Source organism: Mus caroli, unplaced genomic scaffold, assembly GCF_978045245.1.
Source record: "Mus caroli unplaced genomic scaffold, Mus_caroli_1 scaffold_12, whole genome shotgun sequence".
NCBI classification, from domain to species: domain Eukaryota; kingdom Metazoa; phylum Chordata; class Mammalia; order Rodentia; family Muridae; genus Mus; species Mus caroli.
In genome coordinates, this window is record NW_028227267.1 from 46,314,051 (window position 1) to 46,337,910 (window position 23,860).

Genomic DNA, 23,860 nt, shown 5'->3' on the forward strand with positions numbered 1-23,860 from the left:
CCCGGTCACCTCCCGCTGCTTCCCGCGCGGCGCTCATACCCGAGGTCCCCCAACAACCTTTTCCTCGCTAAGACTGAAGGGCCCTGCTGGGAAAGAAGTAACTTGGTTTTTCTCCGAGAAAACCGGCCGGATTAGGCAGCCAGGGCGAGTAGAGGGGAGAAGGAGGGGAGCTGGTGGAACCCGGTGGAAGTCTCCCAGGCAGTCTGATCACTTTCTCCTTGTCCACCAGTCTCCTCCTCCTAGGTGCAGAGATTGTGGGCGGACTCTGTAATCACCAAGGAGGGGGAAGAGGAGGGATCGGAGCTCTCCTGCAGTGAAGGCGCGGCGCAGCGCAGCATGGTGACTTGGATAGGCGGAGTTTCAAGGCTGCTGTGCTGAAGTCTGGCCTTCTAGTCTGGCGGACAAGAGTCCAACTCTGTGCCTCCCGGAGGCCTGTAAGGTAGCGAGTGCGCACCCCGGTTCCACTGTGTCACGCCATCAGCCTGAAGCAAGCATGGAGAAGGACAGCCTGAGTCGCGCAGATCAGCAGTATAAGTGCTTGACGGAGATCAACTAAGGCGCCTATGGGAAGGTGTTCAAGGCCCGCGACTTGAAGAAAGGCTGCCTCTTAGTGAATGTGAAGCACATATGAGTGCAGACCAGTGAGGAGGGCATGCGGCTTTCCACCATCCGCGAGGTGGCGGTGCTGAGGCACCTGGAGCACCCCAATGTGGTCAGGTGAGCTGGGAGCCCTGGCCATGGGGTCCAGGAAGGTACAGGGCAAGGGGCAGCTGGTGGCCCAACTAAAGTTAAGAGTTGAGTTTCCCCAGATAAAACCGGTGACCCTGCTAGACAGGGCAGAAAAAGAGACCTGCAGTGGCTTCCAGGCACCCAAGCTATTGTGAAGAGCTTTTGCTCTGCCTACCCCAAGGGGTCCAGGGGCATTAGGTGTCTTTTAGGGACAAAATCAGACAACCCCAGAAATGTCCCTCCAGCCCTTACTTAACTTTTCCCGTCCGTGGAGGGATTTTTGAGAGACAGAATGAGATAGATATCCAGCTTGTAGATAATTGGAAGGAAACTTCAAGGGTAGAGCATAATGTAAATAAAGTTTAAGAAAATGCAGAAATGTGCAAGAATGTGTTTGCCAATCACACCCACAGTGGTGCCTTTTTTAATATAGTTGTAAATTGGCTTCTGATGGTCTTAGAAGTTCAGAAGTTTAGAGTCTGACACCTAGTGTTAAACATTGTTTGAAAAATGTCTCTCAAGGCTGGGTACTGGGAACACTGAACCAGGAAGATCCAGAGTTCAAGACCCTCCTGAGCTACAAAAGACCCTGTCTGAGAAAAGAAAGGGAGGGAGAGTAGGTAGTAGGGTGGAGGGAGATTGCTTCTCAAAAGGTTTTCTGATTGTATCATTTAGTATCTGTGGACTGGTATGATCTGACTTAGAATGCCTCTCTCATTGGTTAGATGTGAGTCTGTGCTTTAGATTCTAAAGCCTCTGTTTTCCCTGGAAGAGTTGTGCAGGTGGGTGGGGGAGGCATTCCTAACCCACTCTCCTGTGATTGAAGAGAATGGTGTTTTCTTGAAGATGCTGGGATTTCCCCATTGTGCCTTTTGTCATTCTCTTTTTTAAACAGATGCATAGCTGGAAGTTAAAAGGGAAATCACAGACTTTTCTACAAATTAGGTGATGAGTTAATGTTATCAGGTCTTCTTTTTAGAGGGATGAGCTTGGCGTCTTCATCCTGTCTTCTCATTCCTGTAGGGATTCTTTACAACAAATATGTGCCTACTGTATGCCCTGGTGCATCCCAGGCTTGATGAGCCAATAGTGTCCTACACACAGATTTGCTCTAATTTTACAGTTCGTAATCTTGAATTCTGGAGCCTTTGTCAGAATAAGACTGTAGAGCCAGAGTGTTCCCATTCCACAGGTGAGTTCTGTTCATCATCCTTATAGACTGTGAATCTATCTTTGGAGAAAGTATTCCATGGCCACTGTGTGCTCCCTGAGATTTGTGTTTACTCCTTCAGGTTAGTCCAGCCTTGAGTAGATTTGAAGGTACAGATAGAACCAGAGGCTGATGGACACCTCTTCCAAATAACTAACTTGTTCAGTCACTGGTTTTTAAGCTTTTCCCATGTTATTTTATTTCAGGATTATCAAATTGACTCCTTTGTCTTCTGGAGGTAATCTGCAGACTTTGAAATGATAATCCCACTCAATCTTATATAAAAACACTAAGATGAGTATGTCTGAAACTACTTAAGCAGTTACTCAACATCCTGTAGGAAGACAAAACACAAATTTAAGTACATATAATAGGGGACAATTTACTCCAAAAGAGAGAGCAGGGTTTGTAGAAAAGAGCAAACAGCCAATAAGGCTCAGAAACCAGTGGAGCTCTGCAGCCTGGAAATGTGACAACAATGTATGGTTCTGTGCCATTCCTGACAGACAAGGTCAGAATTCATCCTCATCCTTAGGGAATAAGCCACCTCCAGATGAAAATTAAAATTCTTTCTTTCAAGTACCCTCCCCAACACACAAAGAAACCTGTCTTGATTTATACAAGGATACACAGGTTAGGAAGATTAGCCAAGACCTTCTCAAGTCTCATAATCTCTGGATAATTTAGAAGTTCAGTTTATTTATTATTTTTAAAATATTTTTTATTTAAATATTTTCTTTATTTACATGTAAATGTTATCCCATTTCCTGGTTTCCTCTCTGAAAACCCCCAATCTCCTACCCTCTCCCCCTGCTAACTAACCCACCTATTCCACCTCCCTGGTCCTGGCATTCCTGAGCACTGGAGCATCGAGCCTTCACAGGACTAAGGGCCTCTCCTCCCATTGATGACCAACAAAGTCATCCTCTGCTAAATATGCAGCTAGAGAAATGGTTCTCTCCACATGTACTCTTGGGCTAGTGCTTTAGTCCCAAAGATCACTGGGGGTACTGGTTGGTTCATATTGTTCCTCCTATGGGGCTGCAAAACCCTTCAGTACCTTGGGTCCTTACACTATCTCCACTACTGCAGTCCCTGTGATCAGTCCAATGGTTGGCTGAGAGCATCCTCCTCAGTATTTGACAGGCATTGACAGAGACTCTCAAGAGATAGCTATACCAGGCTCTGGTCAGCAAGCTATTGTTGGCATCCACAGTAGCACCTGGGTGTAGTGACACCATAGGGAATGTTTAGACAGATGGGGCAGCCTCTCAATGACATTTCTTTCAGTCTCTGCTCCACACTTTCTCTCTCTGTCTCCACCCATGGGTATTTTGTTCCCCCTTCTAAGAAGAACCAAAGTATACACATTTTTGTCTTCCTTAATTTGAGCTTCATGTGATCTGTTAATTGTTTCTTGGGTATTCCAAGCTTCAGGGCTAATATCCACTTATAAGTGAGTGCATACCATGTGTGTTCTTTTCTGATTGATTTACCTCACTCAGGATGATATTTTCTAGTTCTATCCATTTGCCTAAGAATTTCATAAATTCATTGTTTTTAATAGCTGAATAGTACTCCATTGTGTAATTACATCACATTTTCTGCATCCATTCCTCTGTTGAGGGATATCTGGGTTCATTTCAGCTACTGGCTATCATAATAAGGCTGCTACGAAAATAGTGGAGCATGTGTCAATATTACATGTTTGAGCATCTTCTCGGTATATGCCCAGGAGTGTTATTGCTGGGTCCTCAGGTAGTACTATGTCCAGTTTTCTGAGGAACCACCAAACTGATTTCCAGAGTGGTTTTCAAGCATCAGTGGACTCAGTTCCCAAATAAAAGGACATAGACTAAAAGACTCGAAAAGTAAACAGCACCCAGGATTTTGCTGCATACAGGATATGCACCTCACTGACAAAGACAGATAACTACCTTAGAATTAAAAGCTGAAAAATAATTTCCCTGACTAATGTTCCCAAGAAATAAGATGAAGTAGGCATTCTAATATCAAATAAAATCGAGTTTCTGCCTAAATTTTTCAAAAAAGATAAGGAAGGACACTTCATATTCATCAAAGGAAAAATCTACCGATATAAACTGCCAATTCTGAACATCTATGCTCCAATTGCATGGGCAACCAAAGCTAGTAAAGAAATTTTACTAAACTTCAAAGCACACATTGTAACTCACACAACACTGGAGGGAGGCTTCAAGTACCCCACTCTCATGAATGGACAGATCATGGATACAGAATCTAAACAGAGACACAATGAACCTAACAGAAGTTATGAACTAAATTGATCTAACAGATATCTATAGAACATTTCATCCTAATTCAAAAGAATATACCTTCTTCTCCACACCTCATGTCACCTTCTACAAAATTGACCATATAATCATTCACAAAACAGGCCACAACAGATACAAAAAATTAAAATAATCTGATACAACCTATCAGATCACCATGGCTAAGGCTGGTTTCAATAACAAAAAAAAACAAGAGAAAGCCCACATATACATGGAAGCTAAACAATGCTTTCCTCAATTATAACTTGGCCAAGGAGGAAATGAAGAAAGAAATCAAAGACTTTTTAGAATTTAGTGAAAACAAACTTGCAACACACCCAAACTTATGGGACACAATAAAAACCATGTTAAGTGGAAAACTCATAGCTCTGAGTACATCCTAAAAGAAACTGGAGAGAGTTTATACTAGCAGCTTGACAGAACATCTGAAAATTCTAGAGCAAACAGAAGCAAATATACCCAAGAGGAGTAGATGGAAGGAAATAATCAAACTCAGGGCTGAAATCAACCAAAGAAACAAACAAACAAACAAACAAAAAGCTATACAATGAATCAACAAAACAAGGCGCTGATTCTTTGACAAAATCAACAAGATAGAAAATCCCTTATCCAGACTAACCTAATGGCACAGAGACAGTATTGAAATTAACAAAATCAGAAATGAAAATGGAGACATAATGACAGAAACCAACGTAATCAAAAAAAAAAAATCATCAAATCCTACTACAAAGCTGTAGTCAACAAAACTGGAAAATCTGTTTGAAATGGACAATTATCTTAACAGATACCAGGTACCAAAATTAAATCAGGATCAGATAAACCATGTGAACTGTCCTATAACCCCTAAAGAAATAGAAGCAATGGGTAAAATCTCCCAACCAACAATAGCTCGGGACCAGATGGGTTTAGTGCAGAATTCTTTCAAACCTTCAAAGAAGACCTAATACCAATTCCCTTCAAACTATTCCACAAAATAGAAACAAAAGGAATAATACCCAATGTGCTCTATGGAGCCACAGTTACACTGATAACAAAGCCACAAAAAAGAAAGAACTTCTGAATTTCATTTATGGATACCAGTGCAAAATTATGCATTTCACTTCTCAAGAACCAAAACCAATAACAAATCATGAAGATCATTCGTCATTATCAAGTGGATTTCATCCCATGGATGGAGGAATGGTTCCATATACAGAAATCCATCTGCATAATCCATTATCTAAAAAATCTCAAGAAAAACACTACATGATCATTTCATGCTGAGAAAGCATTTGACAAAATTCAACATCTATTTATGATAAAAGTCTAGGGAAGATCAGGAATTCATGGCCCATACCTAAACATAGTAAAATCAATATACAACAAACCTGTAGCCAACATCAAACTAAAGGCAGAGAAACTGGAAGCAATCCCACCAAAATGAGGGAGTAGAAAAGGCTGTCTTCTCAGTCCCTACCTATTCAATATTGTACTCAGAGTCCTAGCCAGAGCAATTAGACAACATAAGGAGGACAAAGGGATACAAATTGGAAAGGAAGAAGTTAAAATACCACTATTTGCAGATGATAGGATCATATACTTAACTGACCACAAAAGTTCCACCAGAGATTTCCTTCTTTTTTTTCTTTCTTCTATTTAAAAAATTGTTTTCCTTTATATATTTTAAACTCTAGATTTGTTTGTTTGTTGTTTTTGTTTTGTTTTGTTTTGTTTTGTTTTGTTTTGTTTTGTTTTGTTTCAAGACAGGGTTTCTCTGTGTAGCCCTGGCTGTCCTGGAATGCACTTTATAGACCAGGCTGGCCTGGAACTCAGAAATCTATCTGCCTCTGCCTCCGGAGTGCTGGGATTAAAGGTGTGTGTCACCAGGCCAGGCTAAACTCCAGATTTTATTCCTCTCCTGGTCCACCCCCATACCATATCCCATACCACCACCCCCAAAACCCTGTGTCCACAGGATGTCCCCACCCCCATGCCCACCCCAACCAGACCTTTGAACTCTCTAGGGCCTCCATTCTCTTGAGGCTTATGTGCATTTTCTCTGACTGGATATATTTTGGGGGCCTGATAACAGTGGTTATATACAGCCTGGTTGGCATTGCAGTGTCTGAGAGATCTCCAGGGTCCAGGATTACTGAGTGTTCTTGTCCTCCAACAGGGTTGACACCCCCCCTCCCCTGCTCTTCAGCTTCTTCCAGCTTTCCAACCACAGGGGTTAGCAGCTTTCCATAATTCAACCACAGTGGTCAGCACACAACCAATGGTTAGAAGCACTGACCACCAGAGAACTGCTAAACCTGATATACAACTTCAGCACAGTGGCTGGATGTGAATTCTATCAAACAAATTAGTTTCCTTATTTTACTCAAAAAATAAACAGGCTAAGAAAGAAATTAGGGAAACCACATCCTTCTCAATAGTCACAAACAAAAGAAAATACCTTGAAGGAGACTCTAACCAGGAAAGTGAAATATTGGTATGACAAGAACTTCAAGTCTCTGAAGAAAGAAATCAAAGAACATCTCAGAAGATAGAAAGATCTCCACTTCTCATGGAATGTCAGGATTAATATAGTAAAAATGGCCATCATGCATTTGCAGATTCAACGCATTCCCCATCAAAATTCCAAATCAATTGTTCTTATACTTAGAAAAGCAATTAGCAAATTCATTTAAATAACAAAAAAAGTGTCATAGGAGGTTGAACAAAAGAGTCACAGAAAGAAATGTGGAGACCAGCTGTGGAACTGAGACTGAAGCAAAAGCCATCCTGAAAATTCCCACCTGGGGATCCATCCCATATACACACACCAAACTCAGACACTATCAAAGATGCCAAGAAGTGTTTGATGACAGGAACCTGCTACAGCTGTCTCCTCAGAGGCTCTGCCTGAGACTGAAGAATACAGAGACAGATGCTTGCAGCAACCCTTTGCAATGAGCATAGTATCCACATTTGAGGAGTTTAAGAAAGGACTGAAGGGGCTAAATGGATTTGCAACAATTGGAAGAACAACAATGTCAACCAACCAGACACTCCAGAGGTCACAGGAACTAAACCACCACTCAAAGAGTACATATGGAGCAACCCAAGGCTCTAGCTACAAATGCAGCAGACAATGGCCTTGTCAGACATTAATGGGAAGAGAGGCCCTTGTTCCTTTGAAAATTCAATGCCCCAGTATAGGGGAATGCCTGGGCAAGGAGACAACAGTGTTTGTGTGAGTGGGGAACTCTCTCATAGATGCAGATTTAGGGGGCATGAGATAACAGGTTTTGAACCAGAAACCAGGAAACAGGATAAAATTTGAAGTGTAAGATTAAAATATTTTAAAATAGAAAAACAAAATGAATTGAAGACCCAGAAATTTAACCACATATATTGACACATGATCTTTGACAAAGAAGCCAAAAATATACAATGGAAAAAAAGAAACCATCTTCAATAAATTGTGCTGGTCCTACTGGCAGTAAGTAAGTATGTAGAAAAATGAAACTAGATCCATATTTGTCACCAGGAATAAAACTCAAGTCCAAGTGGATCAAAGACTTCAACATAAAACCAAATTCACTGAATCTAATTGAAGAGAAATTGAGAAAGAGCTTCAAACTCACAGGAATAGGGGCAAATTTTCTAAATATGCTCCGATGGCTCATGTTCTAACATCAAAAATTGATACATGGGACCTCATGAAACTGAAAAACTTATGTAAGACAAAGGGCATAGCCAGTAGGACAAATTGGTAACCTACATATTGGGAAAAAAATTTCACTAACCTTACATCCCAAAATATCTAAAGAACTCAAGTAGCTAAAAACCAAAAAGAAAAGAACCCAGTCTGAAAATGTCATAAAGAACTATAGAAAAAATTCACAGCACAGAACCTTGAATGGCTGAGAAGCATTTAAAGTAATGTGGAAAGTCCTTAGTCTTCAGGGAAATGAAAACCAAAGCAACTGAGATTGGTATAAGGCCGTATAATTTCCAATAAAGAACGGCCAAGATCAAAAACTGGTAAAAGCACCTGTTGGTGAGAATGTGAGAAAAGAGAAACAAAACTTCATTTCTGGTGGGAGTGCAAAGTGCTATGACAACTATGGAAATCAATTTGGAGGGTCCTCAGAAAATTGGAAATAGATCTGCCTGAAGGCCAAAGACTTACCTTCTTGGCCTATGGCTTCCTAATTTCATGTTTCACCCAATGGCTTATTATTTAGATCTTCCTATTGGGCTTTGACTTTGATCTTGGTAAGCATTTGGTCTCTTTGATTCTCAAACAGTTCTCTCTCCTCACACATTTTGAGGTACTGCCAGCCCAGGGACGTATTTTTTCCTTCAAATTTCTTCAAATTAGGGGAATTCTAATATTTGGGGCAACTGAGTGACAAAAGCAATGTATGTTGAGCACTTTAGTGTCCAGTGTGTATGAAACTATGTGTGTTTAGATATGGTAAACCTCTAGAACATACTTTATGAAAGAAGCAGTATGCTCTTAGGTTCCCTGTTTGACTTCACTTAACTTTGCCAGCTTTGTGGGCTGCTGTACTGCTGCTCTGAAAATAAGCGGAAAATCCTGGAATAGATGGCTCATGTCTCATTGCCTTTGCCAAGCTTAGGACACTAGTGGGGGTAGGTTTGATGGAACATTAACAAAACCAGGGCTTCTTGTGAACCATCTGAATGAAGTACCATGTTCCAGGACAGTTCTGTATGAACTTCTCATATCCAGGAAATGGAGCAAGAGAAAAGCCAAGCAAAAGACATCCTTTTACAGCACCCTCGACACCTTTTCACAGGACAGGGTAAGTTGACTTTGGTAGAAGAAGAGATGTCCTGAGATAGTTGCCCCTCATCTGATCAGAGAATAATAGTTCATGAATTTTGGGGAAACATTGTGAATGTGGGGTTGCAGTAAGCATCATGTAATGTGAATGAGCAAAAACTATATTAATACTAAAACAAAATTAAAGTATTATCAAAATGGGGCAAAATATATTGTTCTACTAACTCTAATATGTATACACTGGCAAACACTTTTAACATCTAAAATGGCTAGATGTTGTAAAGTAGGGTGACTTTGTCATTGACACATACTGTGTACATAGCAAAGATGAATAAAATGGAGGACTTTCATCCCAAAGATCCATTACTCCCCTCACATCAAAGTGACTGTGCCTCCTTTAATAGAAATCTGGAGGCTTCTTTTCATCCTGGTCTCAGGGCTCATCCATAATACAGTACCAAACAAGCTCTGGCCATGTGTTCCTGTGTTACTGGCAGATTTCTGCCTTTTTTACATCAATTAATTTACTAAGAGAACTAACCCCAAAGATGTGCCCATAGGCCACCCATGGATAATCCCTTGATGAGACTCTCCTCCCAGATGACCCCTGTTTGGATATAATTGACAATTAAAGTTAACCCTCACAGACAGCAAGTTTATGGTTAGAAAAAGTACTTGTTTAAGAAAAACATTTATATACTATTCACTATGTATTTAAGGCTATAAAGGTCATTTTTGTATCAGGTTGTCAGGCGCTTTTTCTTTTTCAGTTTAATGAGGCTGAGTCCTGCCATGTTGTCCATGCTGGCCATGAACTCTTGCCCCAGCATCCCAAGTACCAGGCCTACACATCTCTGCTCAGGTAAGCTGGTCCTTAAAAATAGAGAAGGTTCTAATTAAGAATTTTATATTTAACTATTTTGATGAAAAGTATCTTAACACCCGTTCCTGTTTTCTCCACAATCCACAATTTTTGTGCAAAAGTGTATTTAGCAACTTTAAAGCTATCTGGTAAGTTCTGTATCTCCAGGTTCATATGGTAATGGACATTATACCTGTCAGAATAAAATTAAAGAGTCGGAAGCTGCTTCTACCAAAAAAACAAACCAAGAAGAAAACTTTAGGTCAGTCAGAAATGGGAGTTCAAAGCTCCCAATGAAAAGACATGTTAAATGATTTGATAGTTTTACATTGCATTCTTGTATTGAAGCTTCAAAAAAGCATAAATTTGCATGCCAGTTGAAAAGCCTTAACAGTGCCAATCATCCTGCTAGACAAAGCCAAAAGTGATTTTGCTTAAAACATATTTTTCTAAATCCAGTACAGAAATATGAAGAAGACATGTTCCCTCTGTGGAAAGTCAAAACTTTATCTTAGAGAAACAGGAAGACTGGGGTTGGCTAGTGTAGTGTAGTGGAGTGGAGTGAAGTGTAGTTTAATGTAATGCTTAATGTTTAGTGTGCCGAGAACCTGGGCTCTCTCTCTAGAATTGCCCACTTAGATAAAGCTGAAATCAGAACAGCAGGTAAGAGATCTTGGGACAGATGTTGAGAGGGTCATGGTAGGCAGTGAGTTGCAAACTCAGCTACCAATGGATTACCTCTTCTGTAGAAGTACTGTGGTGGGCAGCAATTGGCCAAATATCTCCGAGTAACTGCTAAAGAGATATTGGTACATTCTCAACACACACAACACACACACACACACACACACAGACAACACACACACATACACACACTAATGTGATAGATGTCTGACCTGATGGATGAGCCAATTACCATCTTCTTCGGCAATGTGGTTTTACCACTGACTTCTGGATAATATCCAAGAGCAATCACAATAGCCTTTAATGTGGGTATTAGACTTCAGTGATGAACAACCCAAAACAAAATAACCTAAAACTGCCCCTGAGTTTTTCATTTGATAGTTTATAAGATTTAGGGGAGGCATTGTCAGAGCATAATAGAGTAATTCTATTTAAACATCATTTATATGGATTTGTATATTATAAAGGTTCTACAATTGTTGGTTTCCATGTAGCCTTTCAAAAGTCTTCAGTCAGTTATCCCACTTCCATACTACCTCCTTTTCTTAGTGCGGTTTTGCTTTTTCCCTGCAGTAAAGGTGTGGAAAAGCCACTGGGAAGACCAAATTCAGAGATGTTAGAGTATATTTACCATAAGCCCACTTTCTGGTATTGACTTGGATGAAAATGCAGATACACTACTTAGACAGTAGTAAAATGTAGCCTTGGGTGTGGGAGGTTGAAACTGGGCTTATATTTTCAAAAATTTAGTACATTTTTGTCTTGGCAAAAGCATGGCATCATATGGGCAGACATGGTGTGGGAGTTCTGTATCTGGAACTCCAGGAAGCAAGAATACCTGTCCTGAGCTGGTGAAACTTTAAAGCTGTTTTTAATAACAGGAATTACAGAGGGCTACAGACAGAACATAGTGTTTGTGCTTCTGACAATCATGAGCCTAAGGGGCTGTCTGAGGCAGCCCAGTTCTTACACTTCACCATACTTATGGCCCTTTGGCTTGGGACAGTCTCAACCCGAAGCAACTCAGTCTATCAAATCATAACACTTTAAACAAACTCCAAGGAAGGGAGACTGAGTGAACCATAGGCAAAGTTGGAAAGAAAATGCTAGCAGGCAAAGAGGAAAACAAACTAGGATGCCGAGAAGATGCAAGAAGCCCCCTGGTCTTCCAGTGTGCAGTTACTATTCACCAAGTGCACAGAAGGAACACAAAGGCTTACCCAGCCTTTTTGACTCTCAGCCAAATGGGTTTAACACAGCAGGCTCATTGCTAATTCCAGGTTCCACATTCCTTTCTTTTCTTACAAATGATTTCAATACAGATAAGCACTTTTCCCTCTACAAACCCTTCAAAATCTGACTTTACACCATGTTTGTCTCCATTTGTTCTAGTGATCTAGGTGGAGAGGCATGATGAAGAGCTGTTTCCCCAATGCAAAATGAACTGACAGAGTACTTTTCTCTTTTAAGTTGTCCTCTGTTGTATCATTTAAGATATTTGCTGACCAAGTGACTATGTGAATATATAAAAACAAATACATGCATATGTGTACAGAGACACATGAATATGTGCCTTCACATATACATGCACAAACACATAAAAGATAAGAATACATGAATGAACAGTACTATATACTAACACCTACAACAAGCACCTACCATTACACAAATATGACACCTAAACATGCTCACAAAAACCTGGGCAAAACCACATACACACACACACACACACACACACACACACACACACCAATGAAAACACTGCTATATTACAGCACATTTCCTGACAACTGAGGAAGTATTGGGACATGACCTGTGTAATAGATTCTTAAATTAACCCAACTTGTGCTACCTGGGCCTGTACTGATTTCCTTGCCAGGAACTTTTTCTATGCATACATTTGCTGCTTCTACATGTATGATATAAAACAGACAAATGGGTCCTCTGCACACACAAGTGGGTCCACACAAGATTCAAGGTTCTAAAAAAGAGGGTTCCAAGAACATCCTCCAGCAAGCTCCAAGCTGAAATATATTCTGCTCTCTAAACCTAACTTAGCTACTTCTCATAAGACTCTGGTAGCACCAATAAAAAGAGTTAGCCATAGATATTATCCAGTAGCTGCAATACAACACATTACAGTTAATGCGATATAATGCCAGGGCCAGGAACCAGGAGAGGGTAGGTTCATAAGAAGGGGAGTGGAAAGGGAATTGGGGGAGGGTTTTTTTTTTTTTTTAATGACAGCAAACCAGGAAACAGGATAATGTGAGTAAAGAAAATACCCAATTTAAAAACACAGTTGTGCGCGCACACTCACACACACATATACACACACAAGTTAATAATGTCAGCCAAAAAGAGGTTAGTGACTTAACATGCCTTGATTTTTCTGAAATGCAGCACTCTGAAAACAATGAGGAGGAATCTGTAAAGAAGCAAAGTCATGTCTATGATACACTCAGCAAAACAATGTCAGCAAAGGGATGCACTGTAGGATTCCATGAATCCACTTGGTGAAGCCAGTAAGACACTCATTAGATTCCAGGGGTTTATCTTAGTGCAATGAAGGCAAAGGAGTCTGTTTTATTTTTAAAATGCTTACATGTTTAACTTTTTATTACTAAAGACTTTAATTAGAAAACAATAAAACTGGAGACTGTCCTTCTGTCCTAGGAGTGTATTGGGCCTGAGGAGCTCTGCTGTGAGATAGCTGCCATAGAGAAGATCGGAGGACCTGGTTCCTAGATAATTCCGGAAGTGACATCCTGATTCACCTCTCCATACCATAGAGCTGGAAGGGGTTGCTGTCAGGGGTCCAGGAACTCCTCAGCCTAGAAAGGAAAGCTAGCAGTGACCAACTGGGAGGGGAACAAGAGCATGTGGCTGGATTGGATGTGGCCACGAAGGTTACATCTGGCCTGGTCTCCTGACCTCCTGAAACCGGGGTCTGAGTCTCTCCTGTGATCCCTGCCAGCATCCATGAGGCAGGCAAGAAAAAGAGTGCTTTGTGAAGGCCCTGCAGCAGAAGACAGACACAGAAGTGGAGCTTCACGAAGAAGCTTGATCCCAGGGCCACTGGAGTCTGAGGACCAGTGAATGGAGAACCATGATAATCCAGGTAAGTTGGCTTCTATGGTCCCTCAACCAACACCAATGCTTTCCCACCAGGTTAGGGAACCATCTTTTGTGACTCCGGGGTGCCTGGACTCCTGCCCCTTGACCTCCAAGAGCCCCATACTTTTATCTTAGAATGATAGGCTGGTGTTTTAGGTTCCTAAGTATTCTTTCAATAGGAACATCTAGATCCTTGGAGCCCCATTTTGTTTCATTTCTTCAGCTAGCTGTTTTTGAGCACCCCTTTGTGCCCCAAATCATACTCGATTTCCAAGGGTACCATGCCTGCTTTGCGGTTTTTTCTCACATGGGTGGACCTCCAAACCCAGGGTCTGGAAGTTGTAATGAATGAGGGAAGCACTGGGAAGGGGAATCTGAGGTCACATGGTAAGATTTGGAAAAGGTGGGCTGGACTATCTATGTTTTCATTCACTTTTAAGTGTTGGCAACATGGTTTCTCTTGGTTTAGTAAGGCATTAATTGTTGAAACAGTCAACTGTGGGTAACATGTAGCCCAGGTTTCTTGGGTAAGACCAACGCTGGTCTACCCCCGCCCTACTACTTCTTTCTGAAGTTTCCATCATGATGAGATAAAACTCATGAGAAGGCACAGAGAGCCAAGTTGTGTGTCTGACACCTGAAGTAGACAGCATTGTCTTCCTCTTTGTTAATGAATTGGCACTTACAAAACAAGCAAATAAAAAAACCCCAAAACACTAAAATGTTTGTATAAAATTATAGAAAATACCACCATGATCTTCCTAGCTATGAGCAATTGAACCTCCTAACAATTAATTGAGACCAAACCATACAAAGATCTCTGCCTGGGAGGTGACAGAAAATTCAAAGATGCTGGTCAGACAGCTTACACAAAACAGGAAGTCTCAGGTTCAGGGACAGACCTGGTTTCTAGGGAATATGTTACAGAAAGAGTGAATAAAAAACAAACAAACAAAAAGATGCTGTCCCAATAAATAAATAAATAAATAAAGAAAGAAAGAAAGAAAGAAAGAAAGCAAAAAAAGAAAAACTGCACAAAACCTTACATAAATAACTAGACTTTCAACACACCCATCAATATACATATTGGTATAGACATGCTTATGCCACACATAAACACATACTCTTTCTCCCTCCCTCCCTTCCTCTCTCTCTTTCTCTCTCTCTCTCTCTCTCTCTCTCTCTCTCTCTCTCTCTCTATATATATATATATATATATATATATATATATATATATCACTCTCTCTGTCCAAAAATCATAAGTGAGCAGAAAACTATGAGGAGATAACAATGGATGGTAGAGAAACAGTTGAATGGGGACTATGGAAGGCTTATGTTTAATGTGAGACACAGGACTCTGCTATCCATCCCTTGGGCACTAACATTTCTTAGGGGCACACTTCTTAGACTAGGTTTAGAGTGTTAGTGAAATTTCATTCTTGAAGCCTCACATCTCTCACACCAACACTCAGGCTGAGAGAAGCCTTTCTCACATCCCTGTTGATCCAGTCAGCTCCAGAATATAAGCTCTAGGAAAGAACTCTAGCAACACTGACAGAAAACAGTCCTGACAAGTACCTGCTCAGGCTCTTTCAGTGTGCGCCAAGATCTAGGCAGAGTGATGAGACCATCTTGCAATGCAGGGAAAAGGTAGAGAAAGCATACAAGCCCCCCATCCCCCCAAGGCAATGATTTCCACTCATATAGCAATTCCACTGGGCTCTAATACTTGCAAATTTTATCCTACCTGTGATCCCACATGACCCCTAAGAAGCAAATAACTTCATTAATCAACATTCTGTGCTACTACAATGGAAGCAAGCACGTAGAACACATTTAGCATACTGGCATGTAATTGTATAATGTGTGTTCAACCTATCTATCATAAGGAAATGCAGCTTTTAGTTGAGCAGGATTGTTTACTTCCCAAACATGTAGGTACAGGATAGTTGCTTATACTTGACTGTGTTTAAGGTTAGACATGACTGCAACCTACTCCTCATGATTTATTCATCCTACCTGCTGCTGCTTGGTACATAGGTCATTGGTCTTCAGGCTGTCTTCTTTACACAGCCTCTTTGATTCTTTGGAGCATTCTTCTAATACAATCTGCTCCTCTAGCAACTGTCTGTTCTCCTTCCACAACATCCTGACTTTGTGCTGGAGATGGTTAAAATCACTCTGGAGGTGGCAGTGCCTGATGCTGAGTCACAAACAAACAAATGGTCACACAAGTCAGCATCCACCTTCCTCCCACTCCTCCAAGGACCATCCCTGCCACAATGGGCCGTGGTGCCCAGATTGGCCAGGGAGCATCACATTGAGAGAGATCAAATCCAGAGGACAGCCATATTTCAGAAGCCGAGGTACATCTGTAAACCCTGACACTAACAGGGACTTACGGAACTCTCAGAAGAGGACCTGGAACACATGTGTGCTTATATGTCCATGTTATTTAAAAATCACCTGTAGGTAGAAGGCAGACCTTCTCTAGGAGAATACAAGAGTCCCAAACAACATACAGTCTTTCTAGGTGTCCCATGGAAACCTTATCTGTGTATCTACATTCAAATATACTTTGTTGGGAAGGACAATGATTTGAGTTGCTCACAGACTCTTCACACTTGGCCAAAATGATTTTAAGAGGTAAAAATCCTAGAACCTTGATTTGAAGGAGCCAGGCTTCTGGTTTAGAGGCAAACAGTATATAAACTGAGCCCCTACTTTGGTTCAAAGTCAAGGATGGGCAGACATATCCTGTGCCTAGTGCTTGGATCATAACCCTGTTAGTCACTCACCAGTAGAATTGATTTTCTTTAGTCAACTCCTTGCACTTGTACAAGGCCTCACACTGATATCCTGAGGCATTCTCTTCAGGTCAGTCATCACCTGGTCATGTTGCATCTTGAGCATGAATGTCCTTATTTTGATTCTGTGGGAGGGCATGGCCCAAGGAGCAAATAATCCCTTGAACTAAGGATACAAGGATTATGTTAATTCAATCTGAATCGTGGATTTCCCCAACACATATATGCCACAACATTGCTCCATGTTAACAGTTCCACTTAGAGCTTATTAAACTTATTACTCTTTGCCTGGAGTCAGTAGAGGCAGGGAAGTAAAGGCAGGGATTTGACCTACTTTATCTCCCTGAAGGGGTATGAAAGAATAGACTAGCTCTCAAAGAACTTTCCAGGAACCTGTGCTGTAGTCCTGGGTCCACCTTAAACCTGTGATGACACATCTGTTTGTAGACAAGGAAATGTCAATCCTTGCTTCTGTTGCTACATAAACTCCCAAAGGACATAATCAGTATCTACAGGATACTACATTTCCAGTGTGCACCTAAGGTGATCACAGAGCTCATATGCTGTGCTGCTCAAAGTGAGGCTCCCTGTGTCTTCAGATCTTAAGTGGAACATACACACACACACACACACACACACACACACACACACACACACTCCCTCCCCCATAATCAAACACATTCAGAATGCCAAATGAACACACATTATCTGAGAGTATAGTGAATAAAATTTGATAAAAGCAGTGATGAACTATGGCAATCCAGTTATACTGAGAGACACTATGTGGGACCAGGCCCCTCCAGCTGTTGACAGGACCAGTTGAAACCAAATTACTTCCAGCTTAACTGCAAACATGATTGGCCATAAACACAGTGTACTTTGCATCTCCCCAAAACTTATACCTGCATAGGATTCTTACAATGCATGATTAGGGCTCACACACTACAACCCTTATGCCTAGACTGTAATTCATACCACAGGCTCTGATTTACCTTTGGAGAAATCAAACTGCCTGAGTCCCATTTCACTCCTATCTGAACTTGAAGTTCTGTGTCGAAAATCCATTCAGCAAAATGAATTTGGATGTGTGGACAGCCTGGTGTTGCAGTCTCCTGTGATATGAGGGGAATCTGAGGTTAACAGAGAGGGCCCAAGACAGTCAGTAAAGAACTGGGCATAATGACTACCTGTTGTTCAAATCCTTGTTAGTGTAATTTGCTAGGATTCCCTGGAGTTCAACCCTCTCATTTTTGATCTTCTGAAGAAATCTTTTGAGCTTCTCCATCCTCTTCATTCTATGCTCCTGCTTATTGGTGGTGGAGGGTTGGGGTGATGCTTTTCCAACAGACCATGTAGGTTGACAAACACTAGTAAACTTGTAGAGATAATATGGCAGGGAATGGAGACAACATGCTTTTCCTTTCCTTTGGGGCTTTTGTGAGATTATTCATTTGTTGTGTTTTCTTGGGTATAATCACACTCATTCTGTTGGAATTTTGCTTCTAGTATCCTCTGTAGTGCTGGATTAGTGGAAAGATATTGTTTGAATTTGGTTTTGTCGCAGAAATATAGATAAGAATTAAAAAGACCTAAGAATTCCAAGGTCCTTGACACTACTTTATTCCTGAGGCCAGGCAAGAGTTAATACTCCCCTAGCCCATTAACATTAAAGTGTGAAACTCTTGCCTGGCACAGGGCTGATCCAAAGCAGGTGCTAATCTCTAATGTAAACATCATCCTTTTGAAGTCACTCCTCTTACATCTGGAGGGATGCTTATCTCTAATGTAAACATTTATCTGGTTCCTACAAATTCTTTTTATAGTCACTCCTCTTGCACCTGGAAAACTTCTATGTACCCTATCTGCTATGTTTTACAATTTATGATATTCGCTGTAATATAATTAGTCTAAGTTCGACCAGAAAATTACATTCAGATTCTGCACAACCTCTCCTGTGTATGACTGTTTGTCACTCCATCCTAAACTTTGCCCACCTACTCTAGAGAACCATTTCACACAGGCATGGGACCCAGAGGGTCTGCAGCAGGATAGTAGCCCTCTATCAGACGTAGGGTTGGTACAGATGTCTTCCCAATATGTGTGTGCAATTTTTCCTTTTGACAGCATCCTTTGACTCACAAAGCTTTTGAATTTTATGGGGTACCATTTGACAATGTTTTTTGTCTTACAGCATGAGCCATTGGTGTCCTGTACAGGAACATTTCCCCTGTGCCAATGTGTTCGAAGTTCTTTACTGCTCTCTCTTGTATTAGATTCAGTGTATCTTGTTTTATGTGGAGGTCCTTGAGTGACTTGGAATTGAGCATTGTACAAGGAGATAAGAATAGATGAATTTGCATTCTTCTATATGAAGACTGCCAGTTGAACAAGCACCAATTGTTGAAAATGCTGTCTTTTATCCACTGGATGGTGTTGGCTCGTTTGACAAAGATCAAGTATCATATGAGTGTAGGTCCATTTCTGGGTCTTCAATTCTATTCCATCGGTCTACTTGTCTCTCTATACCAGTACCATGCCATTTTCATCACTATTTCCCTGTGGTATATTTTGAGATCAGGGATGGTGATTTCCCCAGCCATTCTTTTATTGTTAAGAATAATTTTTGCTATACTGGGGTTTATGTTATTCCAGATAAATTTGAGAATTGCTTTTTCTATCTCTGTGAAGAAATGAGTTGGAATTGTGATGGGGATTGCATTGAATCTGTAGATTGTTTTGGCGAGATGGACATTTTTTACTATATTAATCCTGCTCATCAATGACCATGGGAGAACTTTCCATCTTCTACGGTCTTCTTTGATTTCTTTGTTCAGAGACTTAATGTTCTTGTCATACAGATCTTTCCCTTGCTTTGTTAGAATCACACCAGGATATTGTTTGTGACTACTGTGAAGTATGTAGTTTTTAAAAATTTCTTCCTCAGCCTAATTATCCTTTGAGTAGTGGAAAGTTCCTGGATTGTTTGAGTTAATTTTATATCCATTGACATTGCTGAAGTTATTTATCAGCTGTAGGAGTTCTCTCCTGGATATTTTGGGGCTCATTTATGTGTAATATCCCATACTCCTCAAATTGTAGTGTCTTGAATTTTTCCCTTCCAATTTGCATCACTTTGATCTGCCTTTTTTGCCTGATTGCTATGGCTAAAATGTCAAGGACTATGTTGAATACATAGGGGAAGAGGGGGAAGTCTTTCCTTGTCTCTGATTTTAATGGGATTGCTTCAAATTTTTCTCCATATATTTTTATGTTGGCAACTGGATTGCTCTATGTTGCTCTTATTATATTCAGATATAGACCGTGACTTTCTGATTCTTCCAATGCATTCACCTTGAAGTTGTATTGTATATTGTCAAACACTTTTTCAGCATCTGATGAGATTATGCAATATATTTTAAGATATTTTATATAGGGGATTACATTGATGGATGTTCATAATGAGTCATTCCTGCATTCGTGGAATGATACAGCATCTAATGAGATGATCAAGTAAAAATTTCTTAAATTTATTACATAGTATATTACTTTGATGAATTCCAAAACATTGAATCATTCTTACATCCTATGCATGATGACTATTGGATCATGGTGAATGATCATTTGCATGTGCTATTAGATTCAGTTTCCAAGAAGTTATTGTATATTTCTGCATCAATATTTGTTATGGTTTTTATATGCTCAGCCCACTGAGTGGCAATATAAGAAGGTGTGGCCATGTTAGAGTATAGTGTGTGGTCAAGACCCTCACCCTAGCTGCCTGGACATTAATGTTCTATTAGCAGCCTTCACATGAACATGTAGGACTTTCAGCTTCTCCTGCATCATGCCTTTCTGGATGCATCCATGTGGCTACCTTGTTGGTACTTGACTGATCCTCTTAACCTGTAAGACATCCACATTGAATTGTAAGGGAAGCTGCAGTGCAGCCAGATTTGGAGGAGTCCCAAAACCCTCCTGGGACAACTAGTCATGGAGTTTGTTCAGCAGCCATCCGTCTGCAGGAGTCAGGGTGTTATTCAGAGTCACACCTCTTATCTAAAGCTTTGAAGAACCACCTATCTGAGGGCCAGAAGCTCTTGTGGGTATCTGCTGATGCAGAGTTAGAAACAGCTCTACTAAGTACTCAGCCTGATACACAGAGTCCTAAGGGGAGACACAGCAAATACAGAGGTCTGAAGGAAAGGACAAAGTACCCAAAATCTGAGTATCCAAGGCTGTACCCTCAGATTAGAAAAGAGAACAGAAAAAATGGAGAGAGAACCCAGTAAGTGGCAATGGGGAGAAGGGAGGTGATGTGTTCCTGGTGGTCATGAACTCTGCAGAGAGTTCACAGCAAATTTCAATGTGGATTATGAAAGTAGAAAATGTTCCCTTTGTTTTAGTACATTCACCTTGTTTGGGCAGATAATCCATGCAGGAAGGCTGAGAAAGGGCTAAGAAAGAAAGTTGACCTCAGAGAAACAGGAGGACTGGGGTTCTCTAGTGTTTTATACTGTAGTGTGGAGAGGGGTGGTGTGTTGTGGTGAAGTGTAGTGTACACTCGTGTAGTGTTTGCTGCTTGGTATACATGAGGCCCTGGGCTCCCTCTCCAGTTTAGCCCACTTAGAGAAGCTGAAGTTAGAACATCAGTTGCCAGATTTTATGAGGGTGATGGTGGACTGGGAGTTGCAATCTCAGCTACCAAGGGATTACCTCTTCTATAGAAATAGAGTAGATGAGATAGTTCTTGTAGAGACCTGAGTAGAAGGAAGGAGATGGGGATTGTTAGATAACAGATGTCAAATTACAATAAGAAGGAAGAAATTAATTCTAGTACTTAACATTGTAGAAGGGAAAGTTCAGTTCCCAGAAACTTATTATATTTGGTGGAGAATTAAAGTAAAAATAGTTTCAAGTCTCCAAATGAGAAGATCTGACAGGGTGGACAAATGAAAAGACACTTCAGAAAAAGCATCTTAGGAGAGAAACTGTTTAGCTTCCATTTTCATGTGACTGCCCAGCATTGCAGGAAGTCGTAACAGCTGGTGCTTGAGAGTACTGGTCAAATCACACTGACATTCCAATGCAGAGACAAATGAACACAGATATGCTCACTAGCTCGCTTGAGTGCTTACTTGTGTTCAGTTCAATTCTCCACCTTTATGCATTTCAGGGACTCTTCCCTGCCTAGGGAATATTGCCTCTGAGAGTGGGCTGTGGTTTTTTATATCATTTAATTTGACTAAGAGAACCAACCCCAAAGATATGACCACAGGCCACCCATGGAAAAATCCCTTGTTGAGATTCTGCTCCGAGATTGACTCCAGGTTGTTTCCAACTGACAATTAAAGCTAATCCTCACAGACTTGGTTACAGCAAGTCCTTGTTTAAGAAAATCATTTCTATACTACAGGTAAGCTGATCCTTTTAAATAAACCAGAAACTATCCAGTGGAAGAAAGACAGCATTTTCAACAAATGGTGCTGGCACAACTGGTTGTTAACATGTAGAAGAATGCGAATCGATCCATTCCTATCTCCTTGTACTAAGGTCAAGTCTAAGTGGATCAAGGAACTTCACATAAAACCAGAGACACTGAAACTTATAGAGGAGAAAGTGGGGAAAAGCCTTGAAGATATGGGCACAGGAGAAAAATTCCTGAATAGAACAGTAATGGCTTGTGCTGTAAGATCGAGAATTGACAAGTGGGACCTCATGAAACTACAAAGCTTCTGCAAGGCTAAAGACACCATCAATAAGACAAAAAAACCACCAACAGATTGGGAAAGGATCTTCACCTATCCTAAATCAGATAAGGGACTAATATCCAATATATATAAAGAACTCAAGAAGGTGGACTCCAGAAAGTCAAATAACCCCATTAGAAAATGGGGCTCAGAACTGAACAAAGAATTCTCACCTGAGGAATACCGAATGGCAGAGAAACACCTGAAAAAATGTTCAACATCCTTAATCATCAGGGAAATGCAAATCAAAACAACCCTGAGATTCCACCTCACACCAGTCAGAATGGCTAAGATCAAAAATTCAGGTGACAGCAGATGCTGGCGAGGATGTGGAGAAAGAGGAACACTCCTCCATTGTTGGTGGGATTGCAAGCTTGTACAACCACTCTGGAAATCAGTCTGGCGGTTCCTCAGAAAATTGGACATAGTACTACCGGAGGATCCAGCAATACCTCTCCTGGGCATATATCCAGAAGATGTCCCAACCGGTAAGAAGGACACATGCTCCACTATGTTCATAGCAGCCCTATTTATAATAGCCAGAAGCTGGAAAGAACCCAGATGTCCCTCAACAGAGGAATGGATACAGAAATTATGGTACATTTACACAATGGAGTACTATTCAGCTATTAAAAAGAATGAATTTATGAAATTCCTAGCCAAATGGATGGACCTGGAGAGCATCATCTTGAGTGAAATAACACAATCACAAAAGAACTCACAGAATATGTATTCACTGATAAGTGGATATTAGCCCAAAACATGGGATACCCAAGATATAAGATACAATTTGATAAACGCATGAAACTCAAGAAGAATGAAGACCAAAGTGTGGACACTGTGCACCTTCTTAGAATTGGGAACAAAACACCCAGGGAAGGAGTTACAGAGACAAAGTTAGTAGCTGTGATGAAAGGATGGACCATTTAGAGACTGCCGTATCTAGGGATCCATCCCATAAGCAGCTTCTAAACGCTGACACCATTGCATACACTAGCAAGATTTTGCTGAAAGGACCCAAATATAGCTGTCTCTTGTGAGACGATGCCGGGGCCTAGCAAACACAGGAGTGGATGTTCACAGTCAGCTATTGGATGTATCACAGGGCTCCCAATGGAGAAGCTAGAGAAAGTACCCAAGAAGCTAAAGGGATCTGCAACCCTATTGTTGGAACAACATGATGTACTAACCAGAACCCCGGAGCTCTTGTCTCTAGCTGCATATGTATCGAAAGATGGCCTAGTCGGCCATCAATGGAAAGAGAGGCCCATTGGACTTGCAAACTTTATATGCCCCAATATAGGGGAATGCCAGGGCCAAAAGAATGGGAATGGGTGGGTAGGGAAGTGGGGGGCGCTATGGGGGACTTTTGGGATAGCATTGGAAATGTAATTGAGAAAAATATGTAATAAAAATAAAAAAAAAACCAAAAAACCAGAAACTAGTTAAGAGCTTTTATATTCTGTCTATTTTGTGAAAGTATTTTACAACCCAACCCCCAGATTCTCCATAATCCATAATTTCTTTGCAAAAGAGTATTTAGCCACTTTAAAGGTATCTGATGAGATGAATATTTTTAGGGTTGTATGGTAATGGTCATTATACCGAGGAG

At 40.8% G+C, this 23,860-nt stretch overlaps 1 protein-coding gene and 1 pseudogene across 2 annotated transcripts in view; one reads left to right on the plus strand and one right to left on the minus strand.

Moving 5' to 3' along the window:
• The first annotated feature begins 327 nt into the window (after positions 1–327).
• The window catches only part of LOC115030353 (uncharacterized), a 264,511-nt pseudogene continuing 240,978 nt past the window's right edge, over positions 328–23,860 (plus strand). The window contains exons 1-3 of the transcript XR_015044648.1: positions 328–712; positions 1,405–1,417; positions 8,948–9,050. The product of XR_015044648.1 is annotated as an uncharacterized LOC115030353 (transcript). The remainder of the gene's footprint in view (positions 713–1,404; positions 1,418–8,947; positions 9,051–23,860) is intronic.
• Positions 9,772–23,860, minus strand: part of LOC147001827 (uncharacterized) — a 43,973-nt gene continuing 29,884 nt past the window's right edge. Inside the window, exons 8-11 of the mRNA XM_085829009.1 lie at positions 16,545–16,667; positions 15,714–15,854; positions 11,114–11,169; positions 9,772–9,904 (exon numbers count right to left, since the gene is read on the minus strand). Of these exons, the coding sequence (XP_085685135.1) occupies positions 9,772–9,904; positions 11,114–11,169; positions 15,714–15,854; positions 16,545–16,667 (453 nt within the window). The remainder of the gene's footprint in view (positions 9,905–11,113; positions 11,170–15,713; positions 15,855–16,544; positions 16,668–23,860) is intronic.